Genomic DNA, 24,173 nt, shown 5'->3' on the forward strand with positions numbered 1-24,173 from the left:
GGCTGAAATAAAATGTTTGTACTGCAGTTAGCTGTGTAACAGAGAATAGCTTATGTTTTAGTCCAATAGATGGCACTGCTGTTTCTTGGTTCATGTGCAATTTTTCAATTCGTGCATAATATGTACTATTGAAATGACTGTACATTTCCTGATGCTTGGACACATCAAAAAGAGGCAGATTTCAAAGATTCTTTAAAATGGCATTCTGCTGTCCAAGTAACTGTATACAGTTTCCAATAAAGCAAGTTAGTGTTCTGGATTAAAAAAATGTGAAGTGGATGTAAATACCCAGTTGAACATAATTCTCTTCTTCTTAGAAGCAGACCACAGAACCAAATTCTGACCTCAGAGCTAAACCCATAATAAAAACATAACAAAATTTCTTTATTGTATGCTAGAGAGTATATGCTTAGAGCATATTTTAGAAGTTATTTATAGTAATCTTTATGTGTTCCCACAGAGATCATACAAAAAATCCATGTTTTCCAATAAACCTGAAAAGTTAAACTGTTTGTATGGGACTCATGTTCTTTTCTGCTCTAGATCCTTGGTTAAAATACTATGAGGGACACAGTAATTCACTATTTTTAATTTTTTTTTTTGCCAAATTGTGGTTGCCTGGGGACTTGTGTGAAATGACAAGCTGGTCTCTGTCCCGTTCATCGTGAACAGGTGTTCTAATTACAAAACCTCCACCATATTTGACACCTTTATTAGCTGTCTCAGTTGAGAAACAAAGGATTGATTGGGTAGGGGTATAGAACTAGCCTTTCATTGCTGTGGGGAAGCACCTAAAGGTCAAGGTTAATATACATTAGTGGGGGGTAGTATTGCCTATTGCCTATGCTGTTCCTGTGTTATTAATCAATGGAAGACTTTACCCTTACGAGCTAGCTATTGGGGGAGTCTTAATTACACAATGTTTTAACTTGCAATTTTTTCCAGGTTCCATGAAAAACAGACAACAGTTCTTGACCAAATATTCCTAACAAGAACAACAAATTTCCAGAAAAAATAGCAGTCTTGTACTCTGTTTAGATTCTGTAATACTTACTGTACAAACAAAAAGGCAAGGTATGCATCTTTCAATCAGTATAACATATGCACAAATGCTCATGAAATAAAATATTCACATATATTCACATGTATATGAAGTTAACAAGACTGAATTTTGACTGAGCTGGTAAAAAGTGAAAACATTTATAGTTAATAGTCTTCCCCTTTAATGTAGCCCTTTTGTTCTTGTCACATAAGGTCTACCTGATACTACTAGCTCTATGATTTGGTATTCTTGGAAGGTTTCTAACAAGAATCTAATATATAACCAATAAAAGGGCACTAGTCTCATTAGTCTCATTTGGGACCAGAATATTGTCAACATAATCACACAGCAAAGTCACATTATAATGAAAGTATATCAGCATTTTCATTATATATACACTTATTTTCAGTTGCTTACAAGACATACACAAAAATATCCCAGAATGAAATATGATTATGGTGACTCAACCTGGAATCCATTTTCTCCAAACTATTTTTTTTTCTATTATGTGAATGTGAAATAAATATGGGCCAGATACTCAGCCAGTGAGCTGGAACTATACCAGTCAGCAGAGGGTTCAACTCTATTTATTCATTTATAGATCCTAGTCACACTTGGATCCTTCTATGACTTATTAATGGTTTTGATTTCAAAATGAAGCTTTGAAGTAATTATATAGTCACATGGCATTTATCCAGTATACATATTTAACGCAAATTATTGCTTCCTGATTTTCACAGAAGACCTGTGATTAGATTATTTGGTGCTTCCACATTGTACTTGGAGCTGGATTGCAAAGAGAGAAAAGTATATGTAAGCCACCTTTACAATTTCCTGACTGCCCTGCAAGAAACAAATTCGGAGTCCATTATGATGCAGAAGAAGAGAGACAGCTCTGTCCCTGCCTGAGGTCTCAGAGAATTGTTCTAGCAGTTGAGCTAAACAATGTCCTGACTATCTCCTTGGCAAAAGAAACTGAATGAGCTGGCATAAGCTGCTATACCAACTGATAACTCTCCAGAGATTCCCTTTTCACAATGTGAAACCTCAAAGGGCTGCACTACCAAAAACAGCTGTAGCAGAGCTCAAAGTTTGACCCCTAGACTCCAGTACTCTGCTCTTTTTATGTGTGTGTAACTCCCACTGACACCAACTGAAGAGTCGTGCACATGAGGAGAGCAGAATATCAGATAAAAAAACCCTACTATGTGAATCTGAGAATGGAGGATTATTCTCTTGTGTCAAATTATGGCTCCATCTGGTAACATTACATGAATACCGGTGACTATTAGAGCTGAATCAATAAATTGAAAGAAATAATTTATTTGGTGAGTTATTTTACTTTTTCACTTCAAAGAATGCCTGTGAACGGATTACAACTTCCTGGAGTATATTCCAGGAAACTTTTAAGGAATTTTATTTTATGGTTTGTTAGTTACACGTGATTGCTCATATACATCAGACTGCTCTGTTTCTTTTCCCTGAACAGAACTTTATTAATAGAGTTGCCAGTCTGCAACTGGCAGGAGAATTTAGTTGATACCATGGTTTTGTAACTCACAGCCAGCTAACCATTGTTTGTTAAGAATTACAAATACTGAAGTTACACTTCTTTTCTTTTAGAGAGTACACTATAAGCATTCTCTCTTAGTTGGGAAATAATAAAAAAAGAAGACAATGCCAATATTCAGAGTATCTGACTGCTATCTCCCTCAAAGACTGCGTTTAAATCAGTCAAAAAAATTTCATGAACCACCAAATTTTAAAGGTTACCTTGCTGATTTTGAATTTTAAAAAAATATTCCACATTGAATGTCGTAATATATGAGTCATATTTTCCTCACATGTTCTCTTCAAAATATGATTTCTATTTTGGCTTTCGTTACATCTGCTTCATACCTTTCCTTGATAAAATGAAACATCAGTAGAGATAGCATAACTCTTGTAACACTGAAGAGAACCAACCTTATTCCAGATGACTCCTAAGAACCAAAAGGTGCCTTACCAAAATATTACCACTTGTGTTAAAACTAGAGTTTTAAGTAATAATTTAATTATTGCAGACCCACCTTGCATTATTAGGACTGGCTGTCGTCAAATTAGCTAATGCTGTCACTGCTGCTTCTTTTACCTCTTCACTGTCTCTGCTTAGTAACTGTACTAGCTGGGAAATCCCTTAGAAAGAAATAATTGTATAAATGAGCTTTTAAATAAAACAACGCAGTCTGCAAAATTAAAATGTGCTCCTTATAAAAGGAAAAGCACAGAATCTCAGTTCATCCCTGCCCACCTTACTTACCCTGGACTCCAAATGCACGTTTGCTACCTACATCCTCACTCATGGCGGAAATTGCTTGGGAAGCTGCAACTTTAACTCCATCATTATCAATTTCCAAAAGTTTTATAAGACACTTCTCAACCTCTTCCTCACTTAGGATTTTTCTATTTCCAGCTTTAAATGAAAAATAACAATAGCATTAATCTGCATTCTTTTTCCAAATCAGGGAAAGGACATTGAATTGATTTTATATAGCTGTTTCCAACATAACACTTGTTTTTGATACCATGGAAATAGAAATATTTTGGTAACAGAGGGAACAGCAATTCAGAAATATGAACCTGATCCAAACCCCATCAGGCTTCAGTGAACTCCAAGCAAGCCCAAATGATTCCTGTTAAATACAGCTTTAAACAAACATAGCCCAACAGTGAGCAAAATTTCTCTGTAAGACTTAAAACTGCAGCATGCATACAGGCTTGATGAGCCTCTGTTATTCAACAGATCATACTTATTCAAGATCATGATTAACTTTGCTTTATGCTAACAAAGTCCAAATGCATAAAACTGAAGAACATACAAGTAATTGTATGATTAAACTTGGTCAAACAACAGTTAACACACTACAGTAGCAAAAAAAGACAAGACATGTAAAAAATTTAATTTTAAATTCTGCCCACTTTGCAGTTCTTCATTAATGCAGAGTTTGCAGACAATTTCTATTTTATATTTTAGCCTGGTGACACAGGCTTCACTGCTGACCTACACTGCAATAATCAGCAGCAGCTAAGGAGGACACAGATGTTCCCTTCTCTACAGATGTAACAACACTGAGCATCTACTGAGTATCTGCAGACATAGGACAACTGTACTCATAAACTCACTCATCTCAAAGTGAATGAGATGGGAAGTGCAGGTGTTTTTTACAAAGATCCTGCAATGAAACTTCTCACATTTGACTGTATGCATAATTTTAAGTGGATTGTTAACATGCTTTTAGTTATATCTAAATGGTAAAATTTTCAAATGTCTCAAAGTAATTCAAGAATTTAGAAGTCAGCAGGACTTTAACACATTTGGATATTTTACCAGTGTTTACAAATACTTTGAGGGATCATTCCCTTATTTGGACTGTTGTCTTAGGAATAAAGTTTAAAAAGGAAAGAGAAAGCTGTAATGCAGTGAGTAAAGGCAAACAAACTCTGGCTTCACAACGCCAGTGAAAAGAAAGTTTGATTGAGTAACCAGTGAGAGCAGAAATGACTCAATGAACAGACATGAGACAGCCAGCTGTTTTTTCCTCTCTAGCTCAATTCTAAATACTTTTAGAATTATCAGAGATACCCAACTGATATCACAAGATACAACAAATATACCAGAGAGGATTTTAAGTGTCAGCAGAACCTTGGCCACAATTGTGATGCACATCAGATAGCTCTCAAAATTAGGATTACAAAATGATTTGACAAGTTATAAAGCATGCCACTGGCCTGTTGCTTGCCAAGGAGTCCATAGCTCCTAATAATGAACTCTCAAGGTTCTTCATGCCTCACTAATTTGGTTCTTGTAAAGCAAGCTACTTATTACTTTAAAAATTTTCTTAAAAATTACCCTTGCTTTTAAAGGCAGTTAGGATGATGGGTAAGTATTTAGTTTTAAAGGTAATTTATGTCTACATGAAATAATAATACGGATAATTCATCTGAATGAGTGAAAATAGTGGTTTAAAATATTTTAAATAGAATAGGGAATTTTTCAAAAGTGGAAAAACATTTGGGATTTGAATTTACAGTAGGGTATACTCCCATATATAGCTAGCTAGACAGATGAAAATTATTAATGAGCCATTTAATTTGTTTCCTTTACCTTAGGAAAGAATGTACGATTGAAAAGCAACCTTTGTACTTTTCATGTCAGTGCCAACACCATGTTTACAGCAATTAATTTATTAACCCCTAAGTAATTTGTATATATTGGCTTAACACAACGTAAAATACTCAGGCACAGAGTAAAGATAATTTGGAATAGTAACACTTCTGACCACTTTTTCATGCACTGACCACATTATGAGCCAACCTTTGTTTTTCAGTATATTTTTCTATTTCCCATTCTTACCCCAAAAACATGACCAGAGTTCTACTGACTGCCTATTCAGATATCATCATCTTATGGAATTATTTATACCAATTTCAAAAGAAAAAAAAAAAAAGCTAAACCATGTTAAATAGTATCATGACATCTCACTGATCTTGTGTTGCGAGACCCCAGATAAATAAAATCTGTATTATGAAAAAAAAATATTATCAGACTACTGAACATGGATTTGCTTTTAGATACATGTAAGGAAGAGGGAGAGCTTCAAAGCAGAAGTCTGCAGAGAGAGGCTGAGCTCCAGCAAGCATTATCATCACTTTCTCCATAGGCACTCCGTAGCATTTTGTTGTTGCTGGTGTGTCTGGTATCATCAGGGGAAAAATCAGGCCCTCCTTAATCAACAGTCCAGATAATCCAAGCACAGATATTCAATAATTTATAGAATTAAATTATATTTTGTCTTCTGAAATGACTGCATTATTTGCTGGAGAAGGAAGGAACCACAGTAAAATTCACTACTGTTATTCTGAGCATACAGTATAAAACAACTGATAAATTAATATATTAAATTCAAAATTTTGCAGAACAGAACAAATTTTCAGGGGCAAAGGGATAATGATTATGTATAGAAATATGACCAATTTTAATTTACTTAAACAGAGCAGCATTCTAAAGATGCTATTTAAAATTGAATATAGTGTTTGTACCAGGTAATACATTCTGATATTGAGAATAGCTCTTCAGGGATAGATGTCTTACAACAACAGGTTACAGGAGTCCCTTTCCAAAGGGCTGAAAGGGACATAAAACAAAACTGTTCTCTATGATCACATCTATCAGAAAAAAAAACAAAGCTAAACTCCATCTGTCAACAATAATTTCAAAACTAGACACTGATGAATACTCAGCTTCCATGATTTAGAAAACCCACACACTCTGTCATAGTAGTTAAGTTTTTAATTTCAACAAAAAGCAACACTTATCCTCTCAAGTATGCAGAAAATGTTGGTAGATTGCAACCATGATTATCAAACCTGAAGAATATGGGCTACTGTATGGCTATTGCAAATTTAATTTAAAAGTCATAAAAGAATGTAGAGCTGTATTGTATTATATTGATTTTACATAAAGTATTAGCATAGTACACATTAGAGGTGCAGTTTCCATAGACTGTTTATAATGTTTAAAACCAGAATCCAAACGAACAAGAACTGCAAATATTTCCCCCTTTTTTTTTTGTACTTGCACTATTTCTTGCAATGGTCCCAATGCCACTTTTCTTTCCACTTGAAGGATGAGTTCAGACCAGTAGCTCTAGGCATCTGAAACAAATTTAGTACTTCTGGGGGCAATGCTGAGCAGCAAGTTTACCAGACTTAGTTTTCCACTGCACCAGTACAACATGTTGCCCTTTGTCTAAACTGCTGTCACCAAAATCCTACAGCTTGGAAGCAAATATGTTAAATCTTCTTTTGATCCATTTTTCCCCTTGATGAATCCATACCAACTGTCATAGGCTGAAGAAAAGAGCAGACATTTATAATGAAAGCACATTGACTCCATTTGTAAAGAAGTATGACAAGAAGATGCATCTTCCCTGACTGTAACATCCCATGATGTAAGATCATAGGCAGTACTGTAATATATTATGTGTAGTTCTTGCCACCGTGCTTTAAAAATGTTGTGTTCAGACATTCTGCTGCTAACAGCTGCTAAAATATTAGGCCAGGAAAACTGAAAAAGGTGTGAAAGAGGAAAAGGCAGCTATGCTTATTTGAAAATAAATACAAAAAGGAAGTAATATGCAGTAGAAAGTAGCAGGAGCAAATATAAATCTGCTTAGCATACTACTTACAAGCCTGTCACAGGACTATAAAAATGATACTGACAATTATAAGTAGCATAATAAAATAACTGTATAGGAAAGAAAAATACACACAAAGAAAATACTGGCCTAAGAAGGTCTCTATCTATCTTTGATGCCTAAACTGTAATGAAAATAATTTTCAGAGACTTGCAAAGCTTCCAGTAGATAATGATGAAAGTATACACAAACCCACAGAATACTAGGGAGGACAGATTCCACTCTTTTCATGTATGATTTGCAATCCAAATAATAATCCAAGCATTCAGGGTGTCAAACTAAGGAAGGTGAGAAAAGAATTGGAAAGACAGGCTGGGGTCAGAAGAAAGGAGGTCTGAAATACTGTAGAAAGGAGAGATTATTTTAATCATATATTAAATTAGATAACATATGTGTAAAATACACATAAATTAAAGCCATGATTCAACCATGAGATTACAGAAATATGGATGAAATATTTAAGCTCTACTGTCAACAAAATCCCTTGACAGAATTAAAACCTACAGACAGCAGTACGTTATTTCTTACATTGCATTTTATTATACAGCACAACTAGGCATATGTTGCAACTTGGAAGCTAACGTATGGAAGGAATTTGAAATGTAGATTTAGTTAAAAAGCATCTTTGTAGGCAAAAGTGATGAGCATGTTCTGCCTTATTCAGAGTTCCTTGGTGAATTAAAGAAAAGTGTATAAAAAAGAACTATAGGATGAATAATTATAAAAAGATGATAATGAAACTACTTAACTCCACTGGGGATATTAATCTGCAAGCCATTTGAAAGGCTTTTTTTCATGACCCTGTTAAAGGAATTTGTATTTGAAATTGGCTGACATTTAGACGAGCAGTTGTATGGAAAAAGAAGTAAGCTTGCGATTAAGTCTTACCCAGGAGCAATGAGAAATAGTGCCAGCAAAGGTGGCTTAAGATGGCAGTTACCTGGCATTGCTACACAAAAGATGAAGATTGTACTTTCAGAGCTCCATTTTCCTTTTTGAGGACAGCATTTTGCAAGAATACATTACATTTAAAAATAAATAGAGACAAATTCTTAACGTCCAATTGCTGCTCTGATTGTTAAGGTTCTTCACTGCAATTCTTGCCACTGTTTTTCCCAGCACACGCACTACCCCCAGCCAGATAAGGCACCTCATTCTGGATGAAAATTTACTTCATTATCAAATTCACATGTATGGATTTTTAGAAAGTCACATACGGTCAGAAGCTGCTTTGGCAATTGCCTTTGCTGCATTCCTCTGAATATCAGGAACAGTAGAGTCTCCTACAAATGAAAGCAGCTTTGTAAGGCCTCCTGTCTGCTGAATCAGTCGTAGAGTATGAACATCTTCCAGACAATTTCCCAACACAGCAAGAGCCTCTGCATGTAGATCACTGAATTCCTAGTAAGGAAAAAAACCCCAACAAATAACCCTCAAATCACGATGAAAATATCTTTGGCTTTTAACTTTGTAGGCTAATTATAATACCAATCTTCTGGACAGTTTATTCATACTGCAAAGTTAATATTTTCATACTCATCTTTGTACAAATTCTTTGATGTGCCTTAGGATGCAGCACAATTTATCAAAACAGTAAAAACCCCAAAAAACTTTCTTTTCTACAGCAGAGAATATGCCAGGTAGTCAGAAAGGACCTGTCATCTTAAGATTTCTCTATGCATTATATTTCCCACAGCTATATCTGAACTCAAATGCGTATCATAATAACATAAACAATGAAATGGCCAAGGCAGAAAATATATTTAAGGCCACTGATATCAAAGTAAAGTCAGAAAAAAACAATACAAAAAATAGTATCAGTGTTCAAACTAGAAAGCAGCACCAGAGTTCATCATATAATAAAAAATGTTTGAAACTGCGTGAAAAGCTTCATGGAGATTTTTTTCTATATTTACAACAATCTGAAAAATTGGCAGTAAATGCAAAACAGTATTACTAATAGCAATAAAACAAATATAAACATTTTGATTAATCCTTTTGGCCCCTTTCTTAGTATGCTAGGTATCCTAGCTTATTCTATTTCTACCACAGATACCTCCAAGTGAGAAGCTCTTTCTTCTTTTACCACTCTTCCATAACACGAATAATATTTCTCATTAGTCATACAAACATTAGCAGCAAGAATAAAAAAAAGTTTTAAGGCAAGTAAACTGTACATTGGTTTCCAGTATCCTCAGAAGACAATCTAATCCTTTATTTTCTCCCAGTATTTTCCTGGTTTCTCCATCTTTGCTAATTAGTTCTAAGGTTTTAAGGGCTAACAGCTGAATAACTGGGTATTCAGATTTCAGCATTTCCAGCAAGGGTGGAATTACATTCAGGGCACGAACTGCAGCACAGCTTTGAAAATCCTGCAGTAAAATATTCAACAAAGAATGTTAGTGATAGAGACTATGTAGCACTACACCAGTTCCTGACTTCACAGAAAGAACACCTAAAACCTTATGTCAAACATACAGAAATGAGTCATTATTCCAGAACTTCCATTTCTGAAGATTTCTTTCTTTTCAGTTATGAACCAAACTGAATATAATCAAGCCCCACCAACATTACAATCAAGTTTTTTTCATGACTGAAGTACCTATTACACAATCTAGTCCTGCCTAAGAAAGCCTATTTACTCTTGCTCTTGCCATGCTTGTCTCAACATACATAGTTCTTTATTAAAGTTTTCTAAATTTAGTTTCATCATTTTTATTTACCTCCGTAGAGGGAAACAGTTTTTGCACTCTACGGTGGTTGCCTGGTTATATCTTCTTTTGTTTTAGTAACTATAAAATTACAATTTGAAATTTCAAATTTAAGCAGTGTAAATGCAGCTTAATAAAAACAGTAGTAGATTATATTAAAATAGAAAATAAATAAATAAATTACAATTTGCTTTTAAATAGCTCAGTGCACATGTGCAGCATGCAATTATCCTTATCAATATAAGCAAGCACCAGGTGCAGTTATCCAGATATACCCTGCAACAAAGACAGCAAGATAGCAAAAAAGGAGAAAGAGTAAAATGTGATTGTGAATAGACATGCTCTGATGCCCCAAAAGAGATAGAGCTATAAAGTGAATTCATTACTGAATTGATTCGCTTAAGCTATGGAAGAAAACTGCCATACAAATGCACCATTCTTTTGCAAAGCAGCATAGGGATGACATTAGTGCTGAGTGTGAAAGTAGCCAATAACAAATCTGTTCCTCCCAGTATAGAAAGTAAGTAGCTGTTACCAACAATCACTTATCATTAAAAAGATGTTCCAAATTGTGACTATGCACTTGCTGGCCAAAATAAAGCACAATACAATTGCTAGTTCTTTAATTTACAGGATTATTCCAATCTTTTGGATAGACAGGTTATAACTCTCATTACCAAGATTAACATTGTTCACCTAAAACAACTAAGAAGGCAAATTCATATTTAATTTGAAAAATCTGATTCTCATCTTGCATTGCTGTACATGTATAACTACATTCAGTTCAACAGAACTAGAGCCAAATCAGCTATATTCACAACTAGTATCACAATCAAGGACTTGGGTGTAATGTTTACAAATACAATGAACACTGGAAATGAAATGAATGAAATATTTTAAAATTATTAACCCCACAGAGGAAGGTGGGAGTAGGGTGGGAAGTACTTATCTGCCTCTTCAATTTAAAACAATAACAACAAACTTTACCTGCATCAGGAGGTAGATACATTCAAGTGAATTCTTCTGAACATCAGGATCAGGACTACCTAGCAGTCTGATAAGTGGCTCTAATCCACCTTTCTCAAAGATTTGTACTTTAGTAGTATATTCAACAGCCATGTGTGATAGACACAGAGTAGCAAATTCGTGGATAACTATATCTTCTATGGGGAAAAAAAGAAATATTTTGATCAAGTTTCATTCAGAATAGTATATGTTCACTAATCCAGTGGTTTAAAAAATTATTTTAAGTCAATAAACAATAGCTGTTATCATACCTGACATCTCCATACACATTTTGCTCCATCTGTACAGCATAAAACACTACTCAGTGAGTAACAGAGCTATTCCTATAAAAGTAATCTATTTAGCAAGTAGTATGACAAATCATAAGTTACAAGGAAGATAATACTAAATTGTGCAGTCAAACAGCAATAAGAAATTATTTCTGAGAGCACTTTTGCACAAGGAATGAATACTATAAGATACCTTCTGGTGCTAGCTGTGATATAAGTGAACTTGTAACATCCAGTTCCCTCAGTAACTTCTTGACATTATCTACAAAAAAAGAAACAAAATATGAAAGTCTTTTGTTTGGCAGTCTTGGCTGAGTAAGGAAACAGATTCTGCTCCAAGGGAAATATGGTTACTGCATGAGTGAAAAAAATCTGACTGATAATAACACACAGCTGAAGTTATACCAAGATCAGAACTGGCCCAGGAAACATACAGGGCACAAGATGACCTTCTTTGACACTTGATATATATGAAGTTTCTCAATGCTTCACTGAAACTTCATTTAGAATACTTGTATCTAGTGAGTTCTGATTAAATATTTCACAGTTCAGTTATCAAAGAAGTCATATCCAAATAGTAAATCTGCTACTTAATTTTCAAGTCAACACTTTCTAATTTTATGCAAACACAGCACACACTGCAAATTGAAAACATGAAATATATAGGTGTTATTAAAATCACAGCTTTCAGAATGCATTTTTATTGTTGTAAATGGCAAGCTTACAAAATGACAACCACTGGACAGAGTAACAAAACATCATTACAGGGATGTGCTGTAACTAGTTCTGAAATGTAAGGAAACAGGAATGAGGTGAATACACTTTAAAAGAAATAATTAAGATGTGACTACAAATGGAAGATCTTCAGTCATTCAAATCCATGTTTATGCAGCAATGTTGAAAGTGGAGGTCTGAAGGGGATAACTATACACCAGTGCCATGCTGAAAGCAAGGTAAAGAGCATAAGGTCCAGAGCAAGATAAAAAGCACGTAGCAGCTGATGAAAAGACTTAAATACCCATTAGAATACCACCATGGTAGACAACTATGTAGCACATCTATCAATGTAAGCTCTGATCAATTATATTAATTACATGTAGGTTTAGAAAGGAATGTAAAAGCAACAGCCACTGAAACTCAACCATACACCTAATTCTTTCATCTTCAAGTATGTCTCCCTACCACTCTCTGCAGCTTTACCATCTGGCACTCAGCCACCAAGCATGGATGTAATACATCCATTCTCACCTTATAAAAAGGTACAAGAAAATCTATACTGTGGTTAAATCATTTAATAATGGCATGGCTACAGCAGATATGCTACCTTGCCATTAATGCCATGTCTCAGAGATACTTGAGACTGCTTGAGTACAAGCTCAGATATAGGTAACAAAACATTTGCAGCAGCACCTGACCTGCTGACAAAGCAGAGTAAACATGCATGCAAGTGCTTGATAGTTCAGTGCTTTTTTCACCATCAGGGCTTGAGTTAGCTACTGTATTTAACATGTTTTCTCCTCTATCACTATAATAATGCCTGGAGCAACAATTGGTATTTAAACACAGCATTTTCTGTAGATGATAAAATGCTACTTCATCCTTCTCTTACAACTTTTGTAAAAGAGAAGTGTGTCATGTCCACATTGGTGGGCATCTTATAGGATCAGGCTTACTCCAACAGGCATAATTACAATATTAAACTGTTTCAATTTGTCCCTGTCAAAACAAAACAAAAATAAGTGTTGTAGGAAAATTAACTTCCTCTTGTGACTTTTTTTTCAAAATCGGTGGAGTTCACTCTAGTTGAATTTGTTTCTTTTTTTCTGAGTTGTTAATATAGGATTTTTTTTCACATGGTCCAGCTATTGCTTTCATGAGGACACTCATATACATTGAAAGATAATGAAAATTTGAGACTCTTACAATTAGAAGCCATGATGCCCAATATCATGACAGCATTCCTGCGTATAGTTGGATTTTCATGTGAAATGAGTTTATACAGATGCTCCACAGCTCCAAGACCATGAAGTGTCACTTTGTTTTCATCACCTGAAGAGTAATAAGGCAAAAGTTCTGTAGAAATGCAACAAGCTCACAGTTCTAATGTAACAAAGTAAAACAGCTACTAATCTTTTACCAAACTGTAGAATAAAAGAACAAAGGCCTAGACAGGACTTTAGGAGACTGTCTATATTTCAAATAAACATATGTCAAATAGTACAAGCGATTAATAGTATCTAGGATTAATTCACTTTTGTAAAGCAAAGTTTAAGTAATTTATTATTTAATAATTCATTACTGGGATCTGCACTACCTCTCAACTGAAGCTGCTACCAGGATCTGGATCATTAAATCTCACCTGAGATTTTCCACCAGCTGAGAACAGAGCACTTCATAGCTGAACAGACTCTGGCCATGCAAAGGACAGCTGTGGTTTGTCTGATTACAATCCTCTGCTCTCACTCACTCACTCAGAAACACCCAAAACCCAAGAAATAAAATTCAAAAGCTATTCGTATTCTCAGTAGCCACAACAGCTTTATAATTCATTTTCTAAGGAATCATGTCTTTCCTCTGGCTACAAGCAAGCAATGTGAGATCAAACTGGAAAACTCCATTCATTCTCAGGCCAGTACTCAATTAAAATGCAAGAAATATTTTTTTTCTGCTGAGGGATGGGACTTAATTTACTAGCAACGTTCAAGAAATAACTGCAAAGTGAAAACAATTCCTCCTCTTGTGCCACAATGCAAAGCTGGAAGATTATATTAATACACAGATCCACGTATGCCCCCACTGTGATCTTCCACAGCTGCAACTCCATGTCTTGTCCATTGTGGTGCTTCATGGGCTGCAGATCCACAAATGCCCCACTACATTGTTCTTCATGGACTGTTCCACTGTTCTCTTCCATGGGCTGCATGGGGACAGCCTGCCAGATCACAAGGGGCTGCAGGGGAAATTTCTGCTCCAGCACCTCCTCTGCCTCCTCCCTCACTGACCTTGGTATCTCCGCTCCAGCATTGCTCTCACCTCTCCCTGTCCTCTGCTACAGAGGTCTTTTTTTGCAGTTTTGTTTTCCCCTTCTTGAATATGTTACTCACAGTGGCACATTCAGCTTCTCTAATCTGCTTGACCTTGGCCAGAAACAGGGTGGAACTGGACTCAGGAGAGCTTCCTGCAGCTCCCCCGTTACCAAAACCCCACCACAATGACCCACCACAAATGCCCCCCGCCAAGCTTGCCATATTAAGCTGAACATAAACATTTTTCAGAACCCAGTGATCCCACACAAACTGTCAAAGCCTTCAGCTCTTCTCTCACAACTTCAGCAGTGTTGATAATTGCCATCTGTACAACAATCAGCATATTAAAGCATAAATTTTAAAGAAAACATAAATTAAATTGAAATTATTATTAAAACTGATTAATTATACCAAGAATGTGTATATGAATTCGAGTGGCTGGCAAGGAAAGAATAGGATGCAACTTAGGAAATCATGTGCTATATAATTTTGAGCCTTTGTTACACAGTTGCCTTCTTTCTGGATACCTGGGACATGACACTTACCTATAGATACTATACGGACACTTGGAAGATTCACAGTCTTGGAGACTTGTTATATTCCCAACACATACAGAAATAAGCTTGATAAGGAGGCTGAGCAGTCTCCAATAAATCATCTGTCACACAAGTACTGACACCAGAGATATATGTAAAATAACAAAGAGGCTAAAAAGTAACTTTCATTGAAAACTGAACCTTGCAATAACTATACTTGCCCAGAAGTTTCAAACAGAAACATGAAAAAAAAAATCTAGGTTATATCTAAACTAAGGTCTATTTAATGGACAACATAAAATTCTACAACAAAATGATACAAGTTTCCTTCACTCAAACCACAGGTCTTCTTTATGACTGCACATACAGGTTTCATATATATTTTAGAAAGACCTCAAAACATTGATAGAGACCTCTGAAATAAGGTTCAGATTTGAGTGCTAGGAAACTAAAAAAACTGTGAACTACTAACAAAATGTGATCAAAGCAAAGGGAAGCTCCTTGCAAAAAGACTAACCTTTTGATGCAAATTTATACAGAGCTTCACATGCTTTGGCCAAAACCTCCTCCTCAGGAGAGCTAAGCATTAGCACAACTGTTGCTGCTGTTTTGCTTTCAATCAATAAAGGATCCAGCTACAAACACAAAAAGAGAAAGATCAGTTTGATTAATACTGAGCCTTACCACATACTGCTGAAGACTCCCACACTTCATTTAAAAAAAAAAAAAAAAAATCTAGTTTGAGATCCACAATGAGTTAGAAATATTAACAAGTTAGTCCTTACTTGGAGATATACAATTTTTAATAGCAATTGGAAACACTGTTGAAAAATAAGAAAGAATATTTGACTTTCAAATATAACCCCGATTTTATTCAGTATGAACATTTTGAGAAAACCTTAACACTTCCCTGTATATACAGACTATGTAGTTCTGTTTTACGTGTAAAAGCATGCTGTGGCTTCAAAACCAAACATGAGAAGTTACTTTTGAGCAGATAAATCTAGATATTGAAGGAGGAAGAGAATTTGGTTGCTCTGTGGCTTTAGTACTTTGTGGTCGCTTTAAAAAAATAAAAGGACCTTTCCTGTGCCTTTGTCAACTCAGTTCACAGCTCACCAGGATCTTGTACTAGCAGAAGTATTACCATGATATAATCCCTGCCTAGCCAGCTAGAAATGATACAAAGTTTCCATTTCCATTTCTGAACTCTCTTATACAGAAAGAAATCTTCCAACAAATAAGGCAGTTTTCATCCTCTTAATAGAACTTTTACCCTCTTTTGACTACGATCACTTGCAAAAGGGAATCTTCTAAAAAAAAAGGATTTATGTTCTTTAACAAGACTCAAGGATTTCTGAAAATTCTACCCATTTAAAAGTTTTAAGCTTATCTGGATTTAAAATATATTTTTAGTATGTAAAAACTGTCTCATGTCCACATATTTTAGGCCTACAGAGCATTTGTGCTAATACAGAAACTACTGGATATTGGAGTTATGCAGTCTCTCAATATCAATGTACTTATCTTTAAAATACAGCAGATTAAACATTTAAGATAAAAACATAAATTATTTAAAAACATTATTATAATGTATATTTATATATTTCAAAATGTATACAATTTGTTTTACTTCATTTAAAAGATCCTTTGTAGCTACATCAGAGGCACATGTTGCTGAACAATATGGGTATGAATATACATGCAAGTCAGCTGTCAAGCAAGGAAATGATCTGGAATAAATCTTAAAAAAAAAATTATGACTGTGCTAGGAGGAAAATTAATAAAGACTTCTTTTCCTTCTCCTTCCTCTGACTTGCGCAAAAATAAGGCTTGTAAATTCATATTCTCAATGGGTATTTAAATCTAAGTAATCTTGTCATCTTCCATGAGGCATTTCACACAATTTAACAGTCTGCAAGATCAATATCAAAGTTCCCCTAACAATTAAGAGATTTGCTGATGTGCTTAACTGCTCTCCCTAGCTTCAAGCAGGTCTGAAAACCAGAAGACACCGGCCACCTTCATGCTTACTCTGACAAGCTGAAGGCATGGGATCAGTCACAGAACAAAGCTCCTTCTAAAAGAAAATATAATCAGCTAACTATACCCTAAGTCATTTTGCTTAATAACGACTCAGCAACAAGAATTCAACCAAATAGTTGCACAGTAGTCCAAGTTCCATCTTAATGATCAGCCTAAAATGAAGGAATTCTTTATGGGAATTTTCATTCTGAATTTTAAGAAGGCAAAAACCTCAGCTTATCGTAGCAATATTCATTCATTCTACAATGACAGAGGTATACAGGAGAATTAAGAGATGACTGGAAGTCCCTTTAGCCACCTTCATGCTTCTCTACTTCTTCATCTTTGTGTTCTTGCATGGACAGAACAGGATCCTTCAAGCAAGTCCTACGATTTAAGCACAGACCTACCTCCTGCCACAGGGTAGTGGCAATCTGAGACTTCCCTTTTAATGTCTGTGTCCTAAATGATGGTCAAATAGTAACATTTTCTACACCAAACTTAATGAAGATACCATATGAAAAGTTCTTTTCAATCTATGTTGAAACTAACATATTTTAGATGTCTGAATTACTGTTTAAGGTCATCCATACAGAGACAGAGACAGAGACAGAGACTAACTTTCCAGGCAAAGCCCAATTCTCAGAACAGATAATAATGACAAATTACGAAAGTCTGGATAAACAAAGTCCTCAAGAATACTTTCTGAAACCTGTAAGCAGTGCCTAGGTTAAGAGATGTGTTTTCCACCTGTTCACAGAAATCTATTAAAAATAGTGGTCATCTGCAGTACCATATATTCTCAGAGCATTCCATATGCACAAGGCCCTCTTTTGTAAGCCTGTCTACATTATCTCAAGACTTTTTCTCAGACTTGACATTTTCATAAACAGATTATCAATCAGAAGATAACAGCCAATACATCTTCTATTCTGTCTGCATCTCATTTCCTGCCATCTGAAATATTCAGGTGAAATTTAAAGTTTTGAGATTTTATATTACCTGATCACTATTAACAATATTCTCCCAGCTAGAATATTTTCATTGATAGTTACAACTAATCAATAATCTATTTTCATATTTAATACTGCTTATCTATGCTTATACAACACTAAGGCTTTTTTAATCCTGATAGGATTGCTAGAAGAAATATATTAGACTGAAATACACTAAGGGTGAAAACTGAGCCAAGAGTTGCAGGTGCCATCTGGAGTTCATTCTTTTCAAATATTTTAATAGTTTATCTGATTTTTTCCTGTAAGTTTTTTTTTTTTTTTAATTGTTGAATATATTTTCTAACATTATTCACAGTTTATTGTAGTAGTTAGTAGGCTGTGCCATACTTTTCTCCCAAAACTCTCCAAATGCTGTATTCTGGATTTAGAAATTGTGGTGTTGCTTCTGAAGTACAAATATCAAATTTTATTATTTTGGAGGGGGTTACCTCATCTGTATGATTTAAATCTATTGTCATGCCTATTGTCAACCACAAAGATAAGTAGTTTTAATTCTGAGGTCCTCATTTTCATTAGCCTAGTTATTAACTAGCACAGAATTTATATTATGCCCTTTTCAATGTTTTGGTCTTATTTCCTCTACTTTCTGAATAAACCAATTAATTTCTTAAAAAATGTATGATTTTAACCTCTATCTTCCATGGAGTATCCTTGTATATTGCAAATTTATAGAAACTCTTGAGAAGCATGCTAGTGCTAGACCCTTAACCTCCACCTTTAGAAAAAAAGGCACATTACCACCACTGTTCCATATTGGGCTTCAGCTCTTGTATTTCTCACTGTGGCTATACCAATGATAGCAGAAAAGCTTCAACTGCTGCTAAAGATACACATTTTTACAAGAGATCCAGAATAGGTAGCACTGTCATTCAAAATATCTGTAAAATTTTGAATTCAGTAACAAATTCTGCAGATTAATCTAGGCTCTTTAGTTTTTCATCCTTAACGACAGTAAGAGCCTCCACAGCTGAAAAGACAGGCAGGTTTCAGGTTGCTCTTCTCCTTTCTTCTTTGATTTTTACAAATGAAAAGCTAATACTGTTCTTCAAATAAAAAGAATCCTGGATTGTTTCATACATTACTATTTGCAAAGCCTGCCAAAGACAACATTCTCCACAAAACTACACATGCCCAGTCACTCTGGTTTGTATGCTGTCCAAGAAAAGCAGAAGCAGAATCATCTTTAAAAGACATTTTTAGAATAATGTGGGTAAGCTAGGACAATAAGGAACTATGTAAGGATGGTAGAGCTGGGACTATAATTGTGTAATGTTTATTTTATAGCACATAGCAGTTTATAAACTTACCACATCCTTGGGTGGAGGCTCTACTTCCTTCTTTACTTTTTTACTCATTCTAAAAACGAAAACAAAAAAAATAAAACCAGACAAACTAACTCCCTTCTCTGTTTTAGGAATCAATTTAGCAGTGATTTAAGAAAGCTTCTAAAACACTTTCTCATTCATTTAGTCCAATTAATAGTTTGAAGACTTGACATTTGCAGAAAGTAGTCTCATATAAACAAAACAAATTTCTAACACTTGAACACATTTGGTAAAATACATCTGTCCACAAAATACATCACTAAAAAGAAAGATCTAAGACATCACATGCTCAAGTTGTAATGTGGTACATAGGACAAGCTTTTCTGTAAGCTAGTTTTATCTGCATTGATACACCACATATGAATTTGAAGACCCTATTAGGGTACTTTCCCATGTTTATTTATATGCTCTATGTTGGCAAACATTCTATAAAACTGCAGAATGTATGAGTAAGTTCTACTTTGAAAATGCCATTCAAATCCAATTTGAGTTACCTGCCCATATTTCAGAGAAGACAAAAATCAAGTCTTCAGGTATTAACAGTTCTGCACAGTACATTTTTCACTGTTTTAGATCAGTGACATCTATTTACACCAAGGTCAGCTTCTGGCTTCTTTTTTTTTTTTTTTTTTTTTTTTGTATTAGCACATGTGGATCTAATACCTCATGTGGACCTAATTTCTTGTGGCCTGCAAAATTTCAGCACGAGCCTTCCAGTTAAGCTACAGGCAAAAGTAAAGAGCAACAGCTGTGCACAGAACACAAGCACAGCTATGCCAAACATAGGTTTGTTTTCACATTGTGTAAGAGTGAAATGCACACTGTTTGTACCCTTTAATACCATTTCAGTTCTCAAAGAGAAACCCCACATTCACCCTCAGCCAGGACCTATCCTGACAGCCTCCCTGTGGTATGAGAGATTATTTTCTTGTGCAATATGAGCTGTAGCCTGGGTGGTTACAACAGGCAGGGCTACTGTTTGCTGTGTTCAACAAAAATTTGGAGCTCTTCTTGAAGCCTCTGAATTTTTTCAGGTATTGTTCCTCTACTGGCCTCTCAAATAAATTGTAACACATCAGTGGTAGAACCAGTTGATAAGCACATCCTAAAAACAGATCTGAAGTGTAGAACTTTATAGGCAGGTCACTAATTATCATTTTGAGGGGAAGACCCATGCAGTCAAAGATTCTTCAGCTCCAACATGCTTTACCCTTGTGTACATATACGTGCTTAGGGCCATGGTTTAGTGGTGAACTTGGCAGTGTTAGGTTAATGGTTGAACTTGATGACCTTAAATGTTTTTTCCAACTTAAATGATTCTGTGATTCTAGATCTGAATTAGTATTTTAATTTAAGTATTATTCTCTACCTCATGTTCTGTAGGTTTCTAGAATCACAAGAACATACTTCATCAATTTTTTGCAATTAAAGGGTTGATTGTTTTAAATCATGTAGAGCTAGAGGTAATAACTGCAGATGTAGCCAATGCACAGTCAACAAATCGATGAAGCTGTCATTCTATGCTACTTCCTGTCCTTCACATGGAATTTATTGCCCTCAGTGGCAGACAAATTAGCTGTCTTTACTTCAGGGCAGTGGTCTAATCAGGGGTTGTCTCTCAGCCAGCAGGACAGTCATTACACCTAATTAAATCCTCATTCCATAACTACAGTTCTCTACACTCTCCCTCATCTCTGGTTATTCTTGGTGCCTAAGCTCAGGAGGCATCTCCCTGTTTCACCCTGAACTTCACTAGGGCCTTCAGCTTGTGCACAGGACCAGTGTAAGTGCCTTAAGTAGAACTAGAATCCAGACACTATGAGTGGTGTTCACTAAAGTGAATTAGGCATCAGTACCTAGACATTAGTCACTCTCCTTGATAATCAGTGAAGACCTAGTCAACATATTCAATAACTCTTAAAGCAGATTCATTCTAGAGTATGTATATAAAATTTAATTGCTCCTCAGAAATAATTACATTTTCTTGTACCAAAAAGAAAGTCTAGACCTGTTGCTCATGCATTTACGTTTACATTTACACTGGCAAATCACAAAACACAGCCACCTATCTCCAGAATATTCAGTAATTAGAACATTTTGCACATAAGTGGAAAATTATTTTCAGGATGGTCATATGTGGACTTTTCAGTTCAAAGGTGGAACTCTCTAGCCACTTCACTATTACACCATGAACTGACAACTCTGCCATGTCAAATAAAATAAGGCACACTTATTTAGTTTTTAAAGATCTATTGCTGATGCCTGCCCAAAGGAGCAGATTCAAAGTACTAGGTCGTAAGATAATGATGGCCATGATCCCTCTGCTTATTTCGATTTATGGTCTTGCTCTCAGAAGCTCTCTGCTCAGTGTCAATAGTTTCTTAGATTCCATAATCTGAGATACACACTTATTTCTAGTCACTACCCTTTATTTTTTTTAATGAGATGATGACTAGCAAGTAAACTTCAACAAAAGAAAGTCTACACTTTGAAATATCAGAAAAGTCTTAACTGTATTTTTTTTCTATTCAAAATACTGGAATCATACACACTCACTTCCTTTACAGTACAGAGTGTATACCTATACTATCAGAGTCCTGTTGCACACACTTAGATATGGACAATGCCTTTAGAAAACATAACCTGTTCCATTTACACCTTGTTTTCTAAAATCTTAAATAGCTGACACAATAACCTAAGGCCTTGCACATACTTAATGTCAGGCAAGACCTGAGACAAAGAATGGGAAGAAGTGAAAGATACAACCAGCTTTGGATCAAGGAATCAAAGGTTTCTTCTGAGAACTATTACTCCTATGGAAAAGCAGTGCAAAGAAGAAGTTAAGAATAATTTCTAACCACTACTTATCATATAATCCACTTTGTGAATTAACAGTCCAGTGCTTTAAGACAGTTTGAGGCTGCATTACTACATCCTGGACAGGTTCTTCCCAAAATGATGACAAGCAAGATTCTTTTTGCCTTCCAAGTGATTGCTATATGTAATTATGATCTCAATGTAGTCTATCTAGTTTTTATGTTTCTTCTTGTCTTACAGAAATTAAAACATTTTTTTCTGTGATAACAGTAAAAATTGACTACAAATTGGTCACCTTCATTGATTAGTTCAATAGATTTCTGTTTCCTTCCTTCCTTCCTTCCTATTCTTCTGAAGGTCCTTTACAATTCTATAATTAAGAGGTGCACAGTTTCAGCCATGTTAAGATCCTAAGCTGTAGAGGCAGAATGTATTTTCCAATTTGTACAATATAAAAGACAATGTATGAATGTTAATAAAAAGAAGTAACAGAAATTAGAGACCATGATAGCATTCTTTCCAAATCACATAATAACTGAGACCTCAGCATAAAAATGCCTCCTTCAGAACAGACTTCCACAGCAGATCAGTATCCTGTCCAGAGTGGTAAGAGCCAAATGCTTCTGATATATGCATGAGACCAATCCAAAAATAGAGATTTCCCCCACCTTTTACAGGTTTTTAATTTCCCTGAAGTACAAATGTTTAGATCTCCTGAAGTTTTTATGTTCCTGCTAACAATAGTAGCTATTTTAACTGCCCACATAAATGCTTAGTGGTTTTACTCTTCACTTCTAGCCAGACATCCTACAGCACAGGTCCAATTGTCAAGGGTATTATATAACAGACTACTCCTTAGATTTAAAAAAATAAGTAAACAGTTTAAATGTCATTCACTTCAACACACCACCTCCTTGTACTTGTACTACAACTTCAGTTAAAAAAATCGCCCTGACTTGATCTTTTTTGCTTTCTTTTATCACTCCCTGTGCACTCTGATTTATCATCTTTCTAAGCTACTTTAATTATTTTTTCCATATAGCTTTTCCAGACATATGTGTTTCTTGTTTCAGAGTCCCCTGTGACTATTTTAGATATGATGAACCTAACTTGAAATACCATAATCAATTCTAGAATACCATTGATTTATTCCAGTGACATTGTAACTTTTGGGGTATTAATTTTTACCCAATTTCCTCAGCGTAGATTTGATCACAACTAATTTAGGTTCACTATTGAACAGTATATTGTTCCATATATTCCCAACAGTGTTAATTATATTGCTTTCATCAACAATTAATTTTATCTGTGTCAGTGTTACCAGTTCACTTAACTGCAGGAGAGCTCTTGGAAGTCTCTAGCAGTCTTCTTTAATCTTAATAGAAATTATTTTCTCTCATCAGAAAATTTTGATTTCTCTATAGTAGTGCTCACTTCCAAATTATAATGAACATATTAAATACGATCAGACCTAGGATCTATCCTCTAAGAACCCAAGCTGTGATTCCCTAAATAAAGGATATTTTTAGAAATTCTGGGTGATTCTAATTGTCTCACTGAAACACAAAGTGAGATCTCTCATCCCATGAGAGAGACACTACAGAAAAATTAACTAAATCTAAAACAAATGAGAGTAGTTCTATAGCCACTGTATGCATAATAATAGCAGAGTATTTTCATACAGAAATACAAAGATAGTCTGCCCTAGGAAGAAAGCCAATTTAAAGACTAGTAAAAAATTAAAGACATTCCTAAGTTTTTAGCGAGCTGTGCCAATCTACAAATTTTAAAATTAACACTTCCTTCTGCCAGTTTCACAGGGACACTGGGTGAAACAAACATTCTGAATTATCAGATTCCTCCTCCCATTACAGCCCCCGCATCACATTAAACCCATGGGATCCCCATCATGCTGTATCTTTAAAACCATTGCTATTTTGTTCTCACCTCTCTCATTAAAAAGCTGTTCCAGAAGCTGATTGCTCAGACAGCCAAGGACCTTTTTTAATTTTTAGTCTACTTTTATTCGTGATGAGTTTAATTTATTGTTTAATGTGTTTGCACCACATTCAAACTTTTATCAAGTACTTTCTTTGCTGAAGTATCAAAACACATTATTTTTACTCAATATTTACACTATGCAA

At 35.1% G+C, this 24,173-nt stretch overlaps 1 protein-coding gene across 6 annotated transcripts in view; it reads right to left on the reverse strand.

Moving 5' to 3' along the window:
* The window catches only part of ARMC3 (armadillo repeat containing 3), a 52,567-nt gene that overhangs the window by 26,768 nt on the left and 1,626 nt on the right, over positions 1-24,173 (reverse strand). For 4 of the 6 annotated variants that reach the window (XM_071735055.1, XM_071735052.1, XM_071735050.1 and 1 more), the window contains exons 2-11: positions 22,325-22,399; positions 19,195-19,243; positions 15,364-15,481; positions 13,208-13,333; positions 11,478-11,546; positions 10,977-11,152; positions 9,456-9,650; positions 8,496-8,679; positions 3,342-3,494; positions 3,112-3,217 (exon numbers count right to left, since the gene is read on the reverse strand). In XM_071735055.1, the coding sequence (XP_071591156.1) occupies positions 3,112-3,217; positions 3,342-3,494; positions 8,496-8,679; positions 9,456-9,650; positions 10,977-11,152; positions 11,478-11,546; positions 13,208-13,333; positions 15,364-15,481; positions 19,195-19,242 (1,175 nt within the window). In that variant the 5' untranslated portion in view covers position 19,243; positions 22,325-22,399. The remainder of the gene's footprint in view (positions 1-3,111; positions 3,218-3,341; positions 3,495-8,495; positions 8,680-9,455; positions 9,651-10,976; positions 11,153-11,477; positions 11,547-13,207; positions 13,334-15,363; positions 15,482-19,194; positions 19,244-22,324; positions 22,400-24,173) is intronic. The other 2 variants (XM_071735053.1, XM_071735051.1) reach the window with 2 other exon arrangements.

This window comes from Heliangelus exortis, chromosome 2, assembly GCF_036169615.1.
Source record: "Heliangelus exortis chromosome 2, bHelExo1.hap1, whole genome shotgun sequence".
NCBI classification, from domain to species: Eukaryota; Metazoa; Chordata; class Aves; order Apodiformes; family Trochilidae; genus Heliangelus; species Heliangelus exortis.